The sequence below is a fragment of the Hemicordylus capensis genome, chromosome 1, assembly GCF_027244095.1.
Source record: "Hemicordylus capensis ecotype Gifberg chromosome 1, rHemCap1.1.pri, whole genome shotgun sequence".
Taxonomy (NCBI): domain Eukaryota; kingdom Metazoa; phylum Chordata; class Lepidosauria; order Squamata; family Cordylidae; genus Hemicordylus; species Hemicordylus capensis.
The window spans coordinates 232,246,797-232,266,157 of NC_069657.1; the positions used below are offsets into that span (position 1 = coordinate 232,246,797).

A 19,361-nucleotide genomic window follows, 5' to 3' on the forward strand; every position below is an offset into this window, starting at 1 on the left:
TTAATCCATTTTGGCCCAAATTCGCTGCTGCTAATCAATGTATATTTACCAGCTCAGCAACGGAAACCTGTAATTTGCTCTCTGTGGACTGAGTTCGAGCAATACACAAATAACCTACTGTTGGCGAACCCCGAAGTGCTGGTGGTGATGGAAGGTGACTTTAATGCTAGGAGGGGACCAGATGACCACACCTTATATAATCAACATCAGTTATCTTTCCCTCACCCAGGATTGGAGCTCCTACCCTACATGGTGAGCTGTCTCAGCAACCCTGACTTGCACCCTCCCCTCTCCATTTTTGTGTGTGAAAAAAATGGCCACTGCACATGCGCAAATGACTTCTGCGGGGCCCTGGATCATGCAAGGGCTTGCAGGGGACATTTACGCATGTGTGGCAGTGGCCAAAATGGCCACCGCACGCACTTACAGAGGCTTGAATGGGCCAAATGCAATCATTTTCTCGGGCTGTGGCAGTGAATTAAGAGGCCGGCGGGGGGGGGGGCTTTGTGGACACCCCCCCATGCCCTACAGGAAGCCCCCTGAAGGGGCTAGAGGTATTTTGATTATATTATATATTTTTTTAAAAAATCACGAACTTGTCTGGACCGGGGCGGTGGGTTTCGATGGGGGCCAAACCAGACATGGCCGGTCAGGTTTAAGTCCGGTCTGGACTTGAACCGAACCGGGCCAGCCGGTTCTGTGCGCACCCCTAGTCTTTGACCATAACAAAGATGATAGATAGATAGATAGATTAAAAGAGGCAGCAGCCACTATTCTGCCTCGTGGGAGAGGAGAGCGAGCTTTGCTTTGCCTATTGCCTTCTGCCTTGCCAGCCTGAGGCCAGCCTACCTTGCCACCCAGCCTGCCTGCCCCTGTTGGCTACTGCATGGCACCCTGGGAATGGATTATCTGCTGCATTACTTTTTTGTTTCTGAGAAGAGAATTCTTTTTTTCACCTCCCTTCCTGCTGCTGAGACAATCACTGCCTGCCTGTGCCTGCTGTGTCTGTGCCAGCCACTAGCCCCAGCCCCTGTGGCCACTGGCCACTTGGCCCCCAGATTTCCCAAGCTTTTGCTCTAGTCCCCCCTCCCCCCCAAAAAATCTGAAGACTGAAGGAGAAGAAGATTGAAGAAGAAAGAGTAGACTCAAGAGACCAGACCACAGAAGTGGACAACTGGACACACAATGTGGGTGGAGCCCTAGACTGAGTGTACCCCATTTACACACAAACACCCCTCTGGAATTTTCCTGTTTGGAGGGAGGTTTTGGGTTGCAATTGAATTTAAAAAGTTGTATGTTGTTAAGTTTAGAAGAAGTTTAAACAGGGGGTTGTGTGGGAGGAATCCCCGTTAGCTAGTACTAATAGGTGGTTAGAAGGGTAGCGTAGCCTTGTGGTTTTAAAAAACAATTCTGTCTTTTTTCCCATTCCAAAGATTCCGAGGCCATGGCAAAAATTAACCTTAAACCACGCACATGTATACTATGCTTCAGTGCCTTGAATGGTTTGTTGTTGTGCCCGTATTTTGGGGGCCTCATTGGTGGGCACAGGACAAGTTCTCTCTCTCTCTCTCTCTCTCTCTCTGGACTTCTTTGCAACAAAGATTGGGTCATATTGTGACTTCTAGCATCACCATCATTTTTATTCAAACTAGATTGCTTGCACCTACAATAAGTTGTGCTGGTGCCACAGGAGCTGATCTGATGCAGAAATGTCAAAAATATGTGCCCCAAAATTGTGTGCCATTGTTGTCATCATCACTCTTTTACTTGTGTAGGTGGAGAGGGGCCAAACCTTGCTGTTCCACTGGCAGAATGCTGTTTTGCAGCCTTCCTTACTTAACCGGTTTTTATGGCCAGATACCACAGACATAGCTGTGTCTGTTGCTTGTGGATGAAAAATGCTTGAGGGAGGGAGGGCAGGGCACATTTGATGCTGTTGTTGGCCCTAGTCTGCTGCATCTGTGATATCATGCTTGCTTGCTTGTTGCTGGCTGCTGCTGTTACTCTGCACTGGGAGCGGGCATGTGGGGCAGTGCATTTCATTGTTGTTTCACACTGTTGTGTGTAGATCAATTGCATTTCTGAGGCGGGTGGGACACAATGGATGTGGTGAGTGACACAGTGGATGTGCGTGACCTTCGGAAACCTTGTTCTTTGCAAAGCTCTGCTGTTCTTGTTGATGTGTGCTGCATCCACCCTATGGGACAATGGGGACAGACAGTAATTGAAAATGAATCCACTCTTATTTGCTACCAGAGAATCTACACTCAAAACACCTCAGAAACAACAAAACCCAGTACCCCATGGTCTTGTGGGTATGGGGCGGTTGGCACCCTATGTGCACTACACCACTACTCACTCTGGGCCACCACGGTGCCCCCCCATGTGGAGTTATGGGGCTGCTGAAATCCCCATTATTCCCTATGGGGGGAAAAGCTTAAAGATGCACAAACTTCACATATTCTTTAAAAATCACCCCTTTGCCCAATTCTTTTGAAATCTGGATGGTAGCAGGCACCCATTGGGCACTACCACCTGACCCACTCTTATGCCCCCCCAACTCCCTTTCTGATCCCAAACATGCCAACTTCAAAAATTCTTTAAAAACCAGCCCTTTGTCCAATTTCTTTGAAATTTGGGTGGTAGCTTCCACCTATTGGGCACTACCCCCCCCATTCTTTTGGCCCCAGGATCCTTTTTTGATCCAAATCAATTCAGATTCAGGAAATCTGGGTATAAATCGAATCTGGGGTGATTTTTTGGGGGGTGAGGGGGTCAGATTCGGACCCAAAACAAATCAGGGCTTCCCATTCTTTTATTATTATGAGGCATGCTTTGTAAAGTGCAGAGCACTTGCAGTATATTCTACAGCTCATCCAAGAGTGGAGAAACCCGTGTGTGTGTACCACTGTGAGTGCATCAAGATTTATATTTACACGATTTGAGTAAGGACACATACATTTAATGACATGCAATGTTAAAAATGTGTAAATGCACATTTGCCTATTATGCCAGATAACTATTCCTAGAATGCCAGAAAAGAACATAACATTCTTTGTGCTAGTCAACAGCGGAGCATCACTGGCACTTGCCATTGTAAGAAATTATGTGTTGGTTTCACAAACCTTAGAGGTGGGCTGTTACAAATCTTCTGCTTCCAACATATGGTGACGATTAGCTTGTACTTTATTGGCCATGACCTCAACAGGAACTCTAGGTGCACTTAAAAGAAGTTTTGACCTCTTTTCTTTCAACAGAAATCCCACCACACAGATTTCACATTGCTTTTAAAATCCTTTCAGATTTTAATAGATGCTTGTTCTGTAGTGCATGGGCAGGGAGTTCACATGCTGTTTTGAAAAATGGGCAGAGCTTTGTTGGATATCCAGATATTTGGATTTTGGCCTGTACATCAACAGGTATGACAACAGCAGCTGAAACCCTTTCACTAACATCAACCCATTTATATGTGAGAGGAATATATAATGTCTACATGCTTTGAAATTTAATTCTGTATACTTTGCAACTGAGATGTCACCAGACTAACAGGGATTATTTTTTAGATGAGAATGATTTTGAAAATTGTTAAGGGTGGAGAGCCAGTCTTGCAGTAGCAAGCATGAACTGCCCCCTTTGCTAAGCAGCATCCACACTGGTTTGCATTTGATTGGTGACATGTGAGAACTGTCTGCAAACTTAGGAGATGTGGCCATAGTTCAGTGGTAGAGCATCTGCTTGCATGCAGAAAGTCCCAGATTCAATCCTTGGCACCTCCAGGTAGGGTTGGGAAAGATTCCTGCCTGGAACCACGGAGAGCCACTACCAGTCACTGTAAACAATACTGAGTTAGAGGGACTAATAGTCTGACTCAGTGTAAGGCCACTTCCCATCTAACATGGATAATACTTAGTTTTACGGTTTCAACTACCACTTAGACCTCACAAAGTTCACAGAGGCCTAGAACACACTTCTTGCATGCAGAGGGTTCCAAGTTCCCTCCCTAGCATCTCAAAAATAGGACTGAGAGGGACTCCTGTCTGCAACCTTGGAGAAGCCTCTTCCAGTCTCTGTAGACAATACTGAGTTAGATGGACCAATGGTTTGACTCAGTATATGGCAACTTCCTATGTTCCTAAAGGTGTTAAACCTACATTGGGGCTGCACCACTTCAGACTGCAAGTGGGAACTAACGGGATAAAATGCTCTTCCATACAAAAACCATTTCCTTCCATTCATTCATTCGATTTCTATACCACCCTTCCAAAAATGGCTCAGGGAAATAATAAAGAAATAAAAAGGATCCCTGTCCCCAAAGGGCTCACAATCTAAAAAGAAAAGAACCTTTCTTCCTGGCATGCTAGTTTTCAAAGTACATAGATTCTTTCTGTATAAAAGCATATTCAACAATGTGAGCCTCGCGCCTGTAGTCTGAAGCAACAGAAACCCAAAACAAGTTTACTTTCTCAGTGAAATAAGGATTTGAAGACAGTGCCTGCTTCTTTAAAGGGATATATATGCAGGAACTCTTCCTTGCATACAATTTATTTGAGTCACGGCCAGGAGATGGCAACTCTTAAGACTCTGGTGTAGGAATACAAAATGAGTCAAGCAATGAACAAGACAAAAAAAAAAGAAGATCAGCAAATACAACAGAATGGTACTATAATTCACTTTTTCTTTTTTATTTACACCACAAGAATAACAAGTTGTCATAATGTGGTACAAAATACTGGACTTCTATTAAAGTTGAAATTGAAGTTGGTATTGTCGGAGAAAGACACCATTGGCCAGTAAAAAACAAACAAAACAACAAAAACAGGAATGAGAAAGAGCTAGGAAAAAACCGAAAATGTCCAACTCCACCAAGTAAAGGAAAAAGGTCATCAGAAAATTTAAGTACAAAGAATATGCTACCATCACTTAAAGGGTTCATACAGTTAAGAGTGAAACTGTGTCTAAATTACAGATTAAACTGGTAGCTGCTACCAATGGTGACAACATACTGAGCATGTATAGGTATAAAGCAGAATATAATAGAGTTACAACTTTTGGTACTACATATTTGTAATAAGCTCTTGGGTGAATAGTTTTCCACCCCCATATATATACCGCCTCCAATGTAGAGCACCAGAAGTGTTAAATTCTTTTTTCACGTTCTTTCTTTCAATAGGATACATTTTAATTGATATCAAATACAAGGTGAAGCTGGGAGGAAACCAAGCTTAATTATCACTATGTAGAAACTTCATTTCCTGCTGATATAAAGTTGTGTTTGAAACCACAGTGTTTGCACAGTACGTCACTGCTTAAAAGTGAAATCTACTGATACATCATTCCAAATAATTAAAAAAATGTTAACACAGCTGTGCTGAAGAGTTAACTCTTAAAGTCCTTGTCATTTTCATCTGAAAATTAATACAAAAAGTAGTTGGCATAGGGTTGTGCCTGCCTTATCCCTTCCCTGCCTAAAGGGGGGAAAAACACCTCCTCCCCCTCTACCCTTTTAAAATAAATGACACAGGCAATTTACTTGTGTATTCTGTGTAGTTTCCCCTAGAACATTATTTCCACATAAATACAATAAACTCTATTATTGGTTTGTCACAAGTGCTAGATATTTTTTTTCTTAAAATGACAAATGTTTAAGTAGTCCTTTTTTATTTTACAATAAAAAGCACAGGTCCATAATAATTTCAGTAAGACAAACTCCCCCCCCTCCATGCTCCTCATGTTTAATTTGCGTGACAAAAAACCATCCCAATGTTTTATCACTTGCTAATGCCATGAGAGGGTTTGTTTTTCCAAAGCTGCCAAGTGTGGCGTGCAAAATCTGTATACAATATAAAGACATGCCAACCTAACAGACCATGCAACCTCAAGGTGTAGGAAACTTAAAAAAATATATTCATATATATTTTATATATATATATTTATATATATTTATATATATCAATGCCCATAAAATGTGGGCCCAAAAAGTTTACAAAAGGAAGAATGGAATGAGTACATGACTAATAAAAAGGAATGTTTGTATCTCCATGTGTATCGAAAGTAAAATAAACCCCAATGCTCAACTTAGTACTGTGTACTACAACCTGGGACTCCCTTCTGGGTAATATAGCTTTAAGATCTTCCTTCTTTGCTAAATTGCTACAAGAGAAGAGTTGTAGTAGGCCACCTTGGAAGCTGGGTTAGTGAAAACAACCTCTAGTATCTTGCTGGTGGAACTCAGATACCTTCTATTTGTATATAAAAAGGTGGGAATTACAGGTACATTGCCTAAATCAGCTTGGACTCTTGGTTTATCCAGAGAGCTCAAAAGCATTCCCATCAGGTCCATGTTAGGTAAACATCTAGAAAAAATCAAGGCTACAGTGGTACCTCCCCAACTCCCATGAGGCCAATGTTCCCTTGCAGAGGGAAACCCAGACTCAATCTTGGAGTGAGAATATGCAATAACCATTTTCAACAGATCCAAGAGCTATGGATTTTTGGACAGACTGAAATATAACAGAGATATTGTGACTTCAGAAAAATCTGCACTGACAACAATGTCTCTAAGAAACAAAGAATCTTAAAAGTAACAATATTGAAAGCAGTTACTGAATACTCCAGTCTATCATGTCAACACCATTGAGTTGTGTAATGTTCGTATGTTGACAACATGAAAATTGGTGTTGAAAATAAATATAATTTAGACTGAAGTGATTATGGATGCATCGCTTTTACAAACAGTGATGGGGGGGGGGAATTAACAAAATATGAAATCAGATGATTCCACAGCAAAAATCTGTTTAGATCACAGCAGCAAGGTAGTAATTTTATAAAATAGACATTTTATCTTTACTGTCAAACTTTACTCTTAGAGTATGTTTTTGGCAGTTCTATCTAATGCCAAAAAGTATTCACCAATCTGAATGTATTTGGGTTAGCAAGAACTCAAATTGTAGTGTCTGCTTAGAAATAGTATCTCAAGCGTTAAACAAAACTCCCAAACACTCTCCTGCACTCACTCAGATTTATTTTATGTTTAAATTCTCACAACTCTGCTCTTAATGGAATGGAAAAATACCTCCTTCCAGAAACAGAAAATAAGTTACTATAAAGCGACCCTGTCAGTTATTATAACAAAAGTTTTTAAACAAAACAAAACAAAATTAAAATACCACTAGTTATTCAGATGAGGGACATGTAGTATTCTACACAGTGTGGAAAAAAAACACATGGAATCAGTCTCCTCCAGCCATCTAATTTCACTACTAAAAGTTTAGTAACTTATTCTGAGGGTCAATGCCCCTCCACACCCCAAAAGGTCAGCAGGAGGAAGGAAATTGTGGCAAAGATTAGCACTTTCCCAGCCAACATTATTATTATTATTTATTTATTATTATTTATTCACTGTGAAATAGTCTTTTAGAGGATTTACTCAACCAGAGTGGTTTAGGAAAAGTTCTGTTCATTTGTGTTAGCGTTAAACTGCACCAACAGAGTTTGGCAGATCTTCAACATGGTCACTTAAGTTATTAATGCCTTTAATAATCCTTGCCACGCCCTAAACTGAGTACAGTATATATGATACATCACTCTTTGTAATACTAATACGTTTTTATGGTAAGAAAGCTCCTTATTTTCTTTGCGTAGCATAGCAACTATGACTGAAGAACAGAAAATATACAATCAGTTTCCTGATATAAAAAAGATATTGGAATCTTTCCTTTTGTGAAAAGGGCTTTCTGAAAACAAAGCCTAACAATCTGCAACTGTCCCAGATAACCATGAAAGCTGCTGACTGTGCAACAGTCCAGACACAAACAAGACCCCAGTGTGCAAGGAAAAATGACACAGGTCCAGACAATGGTTACTGTTTGGAAACAGAGCTGTCAAATAAAACTAAAAGTGAAAATTCATGCAAATAAGGCTGTTCCAGGGCTTTTTGTGAAAACAGCAAATATATATTTGCTAGAAAACTCATTGTGTTAGAAGAGGATCTAAGTTAAAAAAACTTAAATTAAAATAGCAATGTTTAGGGTAGTTGCCAAGTGGCTAAAATGTTGGCATTCTGAAAACATTCCAAACATCTGTTTGGAAATGGTCAAGTTTCAAACTAGATCCCTTTTCTAGAAAAACCCTTACATTCCAATTCACAAATAAATCTTTTTTTAAGGGATCTTCCAATGGCTATCATGGTAAATTGCATTTATTTCTATATTTTGCATAAATGCATTATAAATATTTTATCAATAATTTTTAAGAGTCATGTTTCTAAGCTTGGAATACATTTGGAATATACATTATACATATACATTTATATATTTATTTATATCTAAAATATTAAGCAATATCTCATGCTAGTTGCTTTTAATTAAAAGCATTCCAATTTTTTTAAATTGCAGTTGTCCGATGCATGCTTTTACAACCAAATTGATAGTTAAAATGGTTATACATAATGTATAAGAGAAGATGTTGGTTTAAAAAAAAAATTGTTGAATTTTAGAAACCCAACCGTATTTGCCACATAACTGGCAACTACCTTAATTTCATTTTAAACAGCAACAAATCAAAGCAAAACAGAATCTCAACTTGCAGACTGTTTTGGAGAAGCTCTGGCCATTGCTTACTTTAAGTAATCATGCTAGCACAAATCCTAAAGCCTTTCTTGTTAATTGCAGTTCTTGGCCTACCCTGCCAGAGGAACTGCTGTGGAGTTCTTTTCTTTAAGGCATTGTTCCTCAAAAAGTCAGAAAAAAACCAGCTGCCCCAAACCAATCCAATCTATGTTTTTTTAAAGGCACAAACTCTTCAGATGGCTTTTGAGATACCAAAGCCGATCCCCTTTCTGGGCTATCTTCCTTGATTTACGTTCTTCCTCTCCACACGCATAAAGTCCGCATGTATGTATATAGGTATAAAAAGCTTACTTCTCTTTTCACCCTTCATATGGAAAAAAATCTCATATTGTCTGGGTTATGAAGAGAGTGTTTGAATCACAGGTAGGCAAGAGTCACAAAAATAGAAAATAAAAAACAAAATTACAATATGATTTGAGTGGTCTGAATGGAGGGTAATAAAACTTTTAAGCACCAGTTTTAAATGAAAGTTGTCATGTCTGTGTTACAGCTTTGATTTCATTAAAAAAAAATTGGCAACTCTGCCAAATACTTCACTGGCTTCTTGCCTCTCATGGCTTCCATTTAAGAAAAGAGGAAGAATGCTCAGTGCATATGTCTTTAATATTTCTTCTCTTCACCTGCATTTTCCTTTTCCACAAGAATATTCTGTACAGATATGGAGAGATTTTGCTTTCTTGCACGCATGGCTGCCTTTCTGTAGTCTGGAAGAAAACCATGACAGGATGCAGGAATAACAAGAGAAAGCTTCTTGGCAGAGCTTCAAGACAAGACGAACAAACAGGAGAACTCCAGCCCAAAAGATGAGTGCTACAGGGGAGGATCTTCTTCCATGGGCTCCTCATCTGGCCTGTAAACAAATTCACCAAGAGAAGTCAAAATGATGGAACTGGCTGGGACAGAGGTAGTGGAAGAGCATGTCACAGAGAAGGCAGTGATCTAAACCAAATACCCTGGTTGCTACTTGATCAGCTTCACTCTGGAGTCTTAGGGAGAAGATTTCCTTACCTCCCTAGATGACTGCTCAGTTATTCAAAACACTACTTATACTATTCAGCCTAAATTAATGCTACTACTGCAGTCTAAATCTCATACCTCTCATGTAAGGAAGAACTACTATGCACACTTTCTCAGTATTTTAAAACTGTAACTTGTGCCTGTACATTGGATATTCTTGTCTTCAAGCTGAACATAACCAGATTTTCTTTCATCCTTCTGACATTTTCTATCTAAGGCTTTTACCAGTGTTTTTAATCTCTTCAGGAGCCCCTGCAAATGGTTTCCATTTTTCTTCAAACCAGAACACTAATCCATTTGACTTCTAATTAGCTGGCCAGGCATTATTATTTCTCATCTCTTGTCTAAAATATCACAGACTGAAATGGAAGTGAATTGCTCACTTTTTGTCAGGTGGCGGCTTGACTGCCACTGATAATGATGCCATCGCTGTTACAGTTTCTGCTTCTTCATTCTCACACTTCTGTGCCTCTATCAAAGAATAGCTGACTGTTGAGGAATAACGCTGGAGTGAGTGCCAGTACTTACCTAAAGGAATAGAAAATGAGATACCATTACAGCATCCACTACTGTCCACAATCTCAACTAGAAACCCAAGAGACATGTATAGGGATGTGCTCAAGTCAGTTTGGTGCCTCCTCTGGGAAGCGCTGAACCGGCTTGGGCACCGATGTTCGAACTGGTTTGGTGGGGAGAGGTTCCTTTAAAAAGCAGATAAGGAACTTAAGCAGTTGTGCTGGCCATCTGTGTGCCACATGGAGGCTTCAGGGAACAGTGCTACAGCTGCAGGAAGCCTTTTGGAGAGCGGGTGCTGCCGGCGAAAAAGTGGTGGGGCAGGGACAAGCAGGTAAGGAGCTCCTTGCCTGCTTTTTAAGAGAGCTGCTCCCCAGCTTGCCACTGTCTGTCTGAGGTATTCATGCACATCCCTACACACTTAACCATTCAAACAGTGCACACAATCTCAACTTAGCACGAGGTGTTAATGCTGCTCCTAATTTAAATAAATTGTGCTGATCTAATTACGCAATAGGCTAATCATGGATTGTTATGAGGAGAATGGTACAGGGGCTTCAGGGGGGTGAAGAGGGATAAGGAAGACTGGAGTACTTCAGGTATGTCTGGAAGCAAGGTACAAAGGATAGTTAAGTAAGGAAGGAAGGTACTGTAGGTAAGTTGCACAGAGGGGAAAACTTTCAGAACCTTCTCCCTCAATTAATGTTGATTTATTTATTTGATTTATATACTGCCCTTCCAAAAATGTTGCTGGAGGTCTATTATATTAAGGTATCTTATATATTGATGACATGCATGATGACACAAAACATTAATTAAAAGTTTAAACACTCAATGGTTATTTCATTTTCCTATTGCTGTCTATGGTGAAATTGCCACTAGTTCCAAGATCAATGCCAAACCCCTTTATCAAATCCACCTGTAGACAGAAAGCTCAACAGGTGTGAAAATGAAAGTAAAATGAAGTGGCTGAAGGGAGCCAGTCAGTTATCCAATTCTTTAAAAATCTTGCATTACAAATCACACTTTCACATGAAACTTCAGCAGGCCATACTATCCACTTTCTAGGTTGTTACCTATCACTGTTTATAGGTTGCTACCAGCCACTTCATTTTTCCAAGATCAGATATTAAAACTCCTGTGGACCTTCTGTGCTATGTTTCAGTTCTAACCTTCAGCTACCTTCATTAGAACTCCAGTATATTGTCAACTAATACTTTGGGACGATTTGGTTTAATGTTAGTACAACATTACACCAAACACTACACACTTTATATTGTTTTTAAATTTTGTACACCGCCTAGAGATGAACATATTAGACAGTATAAAAATATGATAAATAAATAAATAAAATAACATGCATTTTTATTCTTATCCATGGAAAATCTCTATTTTCTTGATTTATTATCCCTAATAGTTACGTTTGCCTTTAGATTCTTGTTGAATAGCCCCTTTCCTGGTTTTGTTGGTGAAACGTTTTACACCATTCATTTCTGACATATTTTGCATCTTCACTGTTGCTAATACAATATGCATACAATTTCAAATCATTATCATTTAGCATGTGAACTGCAGCGAATTATGTAACTTCATTTTTAAAAAATAATGGATTCACAAGCTCAATTAAACCGTAGAATAGCAATGAGTAGTCCTCAGTACTCACTGTGTATTTCAATGACTTTTTCAATGGAATGCACTGCATTGGCATTTGCCCTTTGCTGTAATACTTCTTCAGAAAGTGGATCAAGCTGAAAACAACAACATATATTTTAGCCTGATTTTATTTTGATATTCCTATGTCACAATGATTAGCCAACCTTGACTGAATTCTAAAATTACTTAATGCATTGACACCATAAATGGTTTAAGAACGGTAGATACTGTTTCTCCTGCTCTCCAGGACACTTTAGTGTTTCTAAAATTCAATCATTTTAAAAACACACACACACACACACACACACACACACACACACCCCCCTTCAAAAACCTATGTGTAAGAGGGATGTATTAGAAAAAAATGTCAAATGCTTCTGCATGCAAACAGAACTGCATGAGTTTAGAGGTAGACATTGCACACAAGTTATTTGTAATAAGACTTTATAAGTCCTATTCTTCCCCGTTACTAATTAGGGCCCCAAACAGCAAAAGGGGTGGAGACTGCCTTGGTCGGCCTGACAGATGATCTCCAATTGGCTATCGATGGAGGGAGTGTGACTCTGTGGATACTTTTGTGACTCTGTGGATCTCCTTAGCTTTCGATACCATCGACCATGGTATCTTGCTGGGTTGCTTGAAGGAGACAGGATTGGGTGGCATTGTTCTACAGTGGTTCCGTTCCTACCTCTCTGGCAGATTCCAGACGATGTCACTTGGAGACTGTTATTTTGCAAAGCGCAAGCTAAAATGTGGCGTTCCACAAGGCTCCATACTGTCTCCAATGCTTTTTAACATCTACATGAAACCGCTAGGAGGGATCATCAGGAGGTTTGGTCTGGGATATTATCATTATGCTGATCTATTTTTCATCAGGAAATAGCATCCCCCCCACCCCCGTCCAATGCCTGCCTGGAGGCAATATTGGGCTGGATGAGAAATAACGATGAAGCAAAATAAGATGGAGGTACAGGTTGTAGGGGGTCAGGATCTGAGAGATGATTTAGATCTGCTTGTTCTGGATGGGGCTACACTCCCCCGATACCAAACTCTCCCTGTTTCTCAGGCTGAGGCAGTGGCCAGGAGTGCTTTTTATCAGCTTTGGTTGATATGCCAGATACGTCCATTTTTGGAGATAAATGACCTTAAAACAGTGGTATATATGCTGGTAACCTCGAAGCTGTACTCAGGAGTGTTTCTAATAGATGAGGTTAGGAAGATGGTAACAGGCATATGGGGATCATTGCAGCTGTCCTGGGGAAAGTCTTTGTAGCAGAGCCACTGGCAGGTTACTGAGAGGCATTTGGAAGGTTTGTTAAGTGAATTCTGCAAACAGCTGCAACAGTCCAGTGCCATATTGGTCAAGTATCCTCATTTGTGCCAGTGCCAGGTTCAGTCCAGAGGGCTACCAGACACAATGGCACATAAAAGATTGCAGGAGTTCATTAGTCCCTAGGGACAGGTCGCCAGAGATGTGGGGCCCAAATGTTTCCACATAAAAATGTCCTATTCTTTATTTTTCAATATAAAATTTTCTGTTTCTAAAGTTCCATTGGCTAGTATTGTAAGTTCTAGACCAGTGCTGTTGCTTAAGTGAGAGGAAGGTGTGATTTTCACCACTCTTCCCTTCCCTCTGAAGCCCACTGTGCATCACCAAAATGTGACTCTCGGGTTCATATTTTGGTGATGCACAGTAGACTTCAGAGGGAAGGGAAGAGTGGCGAAAATCGTCCCATACCCTACTCAAGTGACAGTACAGTATTAATCTGAAACTTGCACAGCTGCACATGCACGATAGTCCGCATGTCCAGAATGGTATCATAAAATTCATTCGTAACAATCAATGGATGCAAATGCAATATTAGGCACGTTCAGCAATTTCAAAGTTTGAATTAATGTTTTTCAGGTGATTATCCCCAAGAAGTGTTTGAGAGAGTACATATGTTTATTGAATTATTGAACATTCACTGATTTATTGAATACTAGTTTAACACGTGCAGAGCATCTGCGCACTAGTACTTGATTGCTCCCCTCACACCCTGCCACAGCCCCCCTCACCTCAGACATTTCTCCACCATCACCTGAGCCACACTTCTGCTCCTCCTCTTCCTCCATCCCATTGCTTCCATCCCCCTCACCCCTCTTGGTTGCGGCTGAAGCGTTACTGGTGCCTATTGGCCAAGATGCAGCCTCTATCTCCAGAGACCTCCCCACCCTCACCCGAGCTCTGTTCCTGGTCCTCCCCCCCGCAGCACGGTTGACCAGGCCCTTCCTCATTGGACCTGTCCAATGGCCTCAGTAGCCCCAAACAGCTTGAGTGGTTGACTAGGCTCTTCCTTGCTGCCGTTACCACCACCTGTTTCCACCCATTCCCCTCAGGCTGCTGACATGCTTGGGCCCGTTCCTTGCCCTTCCTTCTATCTCTTTTCCCCTTTCTTCTATTTCTCTCTTCTCCTTCCTTCTATCTCTCTTTGCCTCTCTTCCTGCCCCCCTCCTCAGACCCCTGCCCACTATCCTATCTCTCTCTCTCTCTCTCTCTGATTGTGTGTGTTTGTGTGTATTTTCCTGTCCTCTCAATCAAGAACATCTTCCAACCAGTAATAGTTGCATTCCCACAGACCTTAACCATCATAGGCTCCTCCTCCCTATCTGCATATGGGATCCCCACTGCCCAATCAGGTGCATTTGCTTATGAACTATCACGAGAGCTGCCATGCACAAGTTTAGCCACAGGTATGCCTTAGAGAATTATATATTAGCCATGGGTATGCCTTAGAGAATTATATATAGATAGAAGATTCTAATTTAAAAATCCACATAAAGCTTTGAATTTGTTTCAGTATCACAACTTAAGCAGATGAAGTGTCTTTATTTATCTCCCCTATTTAAGTTCAGCTACTTGGCTACTTGAAAAATGTTTACAGTAAAGGCCAGAAAATTAATATGGTGGGGATGTTTCCCCCCTACTATATAGTTTATATATATATATGTATATAGTATTATTTATAAATAATAATTTATATTTATGGAAATAGGTCTAATAATATGCCAAACTGGATCACAATCTATTTAGAACATCAGGCAAATTTGTGTACCTTTCTTTTTTTGAGAGAAAAAAAAAACAACTAATGCAAGTTTTAGCAAATGAGGGGGGGAAATGCATGGGAAAAGTTGTCAGAAAATTATCTGGGAAACCCACATCTCTGTGGGTGGCTTATTCCTGTCAAGGTATAATGCGGTCCTTCAGCTTAGAGGAGGGATATACAGGTACAGAGATTGTCCCTGGACTGACTATCCTTTCTTTGAAAAGGCTGCTGATTCTCATATGCCTGTTTGCACTAGTCTTGGTGAGGTTCTGGCAGGCATATCAGGAGCTTAGACTGTGGGATTCACCCATAATAAGCAAAGCACACCTCATGTTAATTCATTTTTTAAAAGCCATTACACACGGTCACTTCTTGAAATTCATTCTAATAATATAAATATTATACTATCTGTACAAAATACATAATAAAATGCATTGTTCTTCCTTTCCACCTCTGCCAAATCATCACACATAACATGGAAAACTTTTAAGGGGAAAAAAATATGAGAAGCTCTTCTCATAATTTTGGAAAAAAGGGAGAAGGGGAAAGAAAGATGGAAAGGATGCAGTAGGAGGCTTGGCTTGAGTGAGTGAGTGAGAGAGAGAGAGAGAATGGAGCAGTGTCTTGGAGAGAGAGAGAGAGAGAGAGAGAGAGAATGGAGCAGTGTCTTGGAGAGAGAGAGAGAGAGAGAGAGAGAGAGAGAGAGAGAGAGAGAGAGAGAGGAGCAGTCTTGGTGGGTGAGAGAGAGAGAAAGAGGGAATAAATGGAGCAGTCTTGGTGAGAGAGAGTCCGTTCCCCGTTGTTCCAGAGGTCCCCGTTCTCCTCTCACCACTAAGAGCTTTTCCTCTCCATTCCTCGGCAACGCTTTCTCTCCCCGCTGGGCTCCCTCCGTCCCTGCCATCCCCCGCCACTGGAATCCCTCGTGGGGCCACTGTCCACCACCGCCTTCTACCTCATCGCCGCCGTCCCCCCCAATTCCAGTTACCGTGCAGCTGAGGAGATGCCCCCAGGGCTATTTCCCCTTCCTCACCCTGCTGCTTAACCCCCCCCCCCAATTCCAGTCGCCGTGCGGCCGAGGAGATGACTGTGGGGATGCGGGTGTCCTTCCCCACCCTCCCCCACGGCAGTGGGGCACAGCGACAGAATTCAGAGCGACGCTTGGGCCTGCTATTTGGCCCGGCGTCGCTTTCCAACTGCAAGGCATGCTTGCGCAGTTAAGAGACTTAACTGCGCAGGTGCGCCTTGCAGTTGGGAAGCAATGCCGGGCCAAATCGCAGGCCTGAGTGTTGCTCTGATTACTGCCTCTGTGCGCCGCTGCTGCCGTGGGGGAGGGTAAGGAAGAACACCCGCACTCCCGCAGCCATCTCTTCGGCCGTGCAGAGGCTGGAATTTGGGAGGGGGGGTTTAAGCAGCAGGGGGAGGAAGGGGAAATAGCCCCGGGGGCCAGAAAAAAAGGCCTCGCGGGCTGCATGCGACTTGCGGGCTATATGTTGTGCAGGCCTGCTCTGAGGCGTGCGCACGCTCACACGTTTTTGGATGTATACTCAGCTCATTTTAGATCCCACTCAGGTTGAATCAGGAAGGCCCCATTCTGAATGCAGGTGTGCACACATCACCTTGAAATTGCGGCCCAGAATAAAACTCATTCCGCACAGACATGAAAAAAAAATAGAGGGACCACTGGTCACAGCAACAAATCAGTCTAAGAAAGCAGATTCTGATTATTCAAGCAAGAAAAACGTGCAATATTCAGTATTATTATTATTATTATTATTATTGAGGGGACTGTGGCATTCACATCTTTCCCCATCACATATAATCATAGCCAGTCTGACCAAAAAGAAACATGTGATTCAAGTCCTGATTTTTATGCTGTATTTTGAAGAACCCCAGCAAATGTCTTTTATAGTTGCTTATACTTAGCATATATTTGCATATCATTTTCATCATCTAGATGAATGCCAAATGACTGCTAATTGATATTTTCCTTATTCCGTGATATCATTAATCTGTTATGCTCAAATGACTGCCAGCCAGCCCCATGAAAATTCTTAGAACATAAAGACATAAAAATTATAAAAACCAAATAATTTTGATGGTCGTTCAGAATTTAGATGTTTGAAACATGATAAGCAGAAATTGATGTTAAGTTGTCCTCATGCCTCTGCTACGTTTCTACAGTACAGTAGTCCCTTGTCTACTGGGGTTTTCCCAATTGTGGTTTTGAGAATCCACACTTGGGAAAATGAGACCTCCCTCACCAACTGCAACTTGGATATCCGCAAATCGCATTGGTGCGAGAGGCAGGAAAATTTGTGGCAAGTTTGTGGAGTCGGAGAGAGTGTTGGAGAGGTGTGGTGGAGTGTTGCAGAGCTGTTTGGAGATTTTTTTTGAGGTATTTTGGAAGTTTGGGAGTGGGAGGAGGAGGAGGTGAGAGCTGCGGGAATTGGGGGCTGTAGATGTTGGGGAGAGCTTCTGCGTCCTAACTGCTTGCCTAACTGTGTCTTAACTGCTTCTGTGTCCTTTGAACTGGTTGTTGCATGGGCTGAGAGGGTACATGGCTTCTGTGTCCTAACTGCTGCTTTTGAACTGTTTGCTGCATGGGTTGGGGCGGGGGCTGCATTGGTTGGGGGGGGGCTGTCTGGATCTGTGTCCTAACCGCTGCTTTTGAACTGTTGAGGGGCTGGTGGCTGCTGTGTCTTCACAGCTTTTTGGAGGTGTTGGAGATGCAGTCGAGCAAAGAGAGATTGGGAGAGGCGGAAGTGAAAAACAATAACATAAAACCTGTAAATAGTTTTCCCTGGAGAGCCTCTTCTCTGCGTTCTACCAACATCTGATGTGTACTTGGTTAGAACATGGAAGAGGGTCTTCTCTGTGGCCACACCCAGACTGTAGAATTCCCTCCCAATGGAGGCATGCCTTTTCCCTTTCTGGAAGCTTTTTGTTGACAAATGACAACCTCTTTCTTCTGTGAAGCTTTTTAACGTATCTGTCATCTATCAGCCACGATGATCAATACTAATGGAGCGATTTATTTAACACATTTATATATAGCTCTATATAAAATCTCAGGGCAGTTTACAATTTAAACCAAGAGCATGTTTGTTTATGTTTTTATCTGCTGCTGATTCGCTTTAATGTGTCTATACTGTCTTTGCATATTTTATTATAATATATCTTTATTATATCATAGGCATTTTGACAAAAATGGAAACAAATATGTAGGTCTTTGGTGAGATGTATAATAGAACTTACCACATACTGAACACAATTTGTGTAGATTATGCTTGTTGTTTATATTCTTTTCCAGCCTAATTAACTACAACTGCTTTCTTTTTGTGTAGCAAAACTACTCAAATTATTATATGAAAAATTCTGAAAATTTAATTATTTTAAGTTTAAAATTCTGACTGTTCAATCATTATGAAGAAAAAGAGCCAGTTAGAACTGGTTGCTGTTAGTATTGGGTAGCATCTAGAGGTATGCATGGAACCGGCTGGCCTGGTTCAGTTCAAGTCCGGACTGGACTCGAACCTGACCAGCCAAGTCCAGTCCGGCCCCCATCAAACACGCCCCCCCCCAATTGTCCGGACAAGTTCACAATTTTTTAATTTTTTTTAAAAAATAAAATCAAATCAAAATACCTCTAGCCCCTTCGGGTTGTCTGTATTATATTTGGCCCGTTCAGCCCTTTGTAAGGGCGCACGGTGGCCATTTTGGCCACCGCCACGCATGCATAAATGGCCCCTGCAAGCTCTGGTATGATCCAGGGCCTTACAGAGGTCATTTGCGCATGTGCGGCAGCCATTTTTCCCCAAACAGAGACCTGAATGGGCCAAATACAAGCATTTTCCCGGGCTGCGGCAGTGAATTAAAAGGCCGGCGGGAGGAGGGGGAAACTTCATGGCCTACAGGAACCCCCCCACCCCGCAATGGGCTAGAGGTATTTTTATTTTATTTTATTTTTAAAAATCGCGAACTTGTCCGGAGGTTCAGTTCCGGTCCGGACGGAACCAGGAGGGGGGGTTGGTTCAATCCCGAACCTCTGAACCAATATGCACAATTCTAGTAGCATCCAGAGCAAGACTTGTAAGAGTGGAATTCTTCTGTTCATGAAGAGTGGCGGGAGGGAGGGAAAGTAATCAGCTGTTGTAAAAAGATTGCACAGACTGACTACAAACAAAGGCATGACAAGGTAGCAGGGATGATATATTGGAACATCTGCAAAAAATACAAGCTACCTGTAGCCAAGAATTGGTGGGACCATAAAATTGAAAAAGTTGTAGAAAATGAAGATGCAAAAATATTATGGGACTTCCGACTACAAACAGACAAACATCTGCCACACAATACACCAGATATAACTGTAGTCGAGAAGAAAGAAAAACAAGTTAAAATAATTGACATAGCAATACCAGGGGATAGCAGAATAGAAGAAAAAGAAATAGAAAAAATCACCAAATAC

The 19,361-nt window shown here is 41.5% G+C and overlaps 1 protein-coding gene and 1 pseudogene across 8 annotated transcripts in view; both read right to left on the reverse strand.

Moving 5' to 3' along the window:
- Window positions 1-4,357: 4,357 nt before the first annotated feature.
- LOC128333217 (uncharacterized) lies at window positions 4,358-9,314 on the reverse strand (annotated as a pseudogene).
- Window positions 5,887-19,361, reverse strand: part of HDAC4 (histone deacetylase 4) — a 321,662-nt gene continuing 308,187 nt past the window's right edge. For all 8 annotated transcript variants that reach the window (XM_053283223.1, XM_053283225.1, XM_053283224.1 and 5 more), the window contains 3 exons: window positions 11,821-11,905; window positions 10,028-10,172; window positions 5,887-9,477 (listed from right to left, as the gene is read on the reverse strand). In XM_053283223.1, coding sequence (XP_053139198.1) covers window positions 9,438-9,477; window positions 10,028-10,172; window positions 11,821-11,905 — 270 coding nt within the window. In that variant the 3' untranslated portion in view covers window positions 5,887-9,437. The remainder of the gene's footprint in view (window positions 9,478-10,027; window positions 10,173-11,820; window positions 11,906-19,361) is intronic.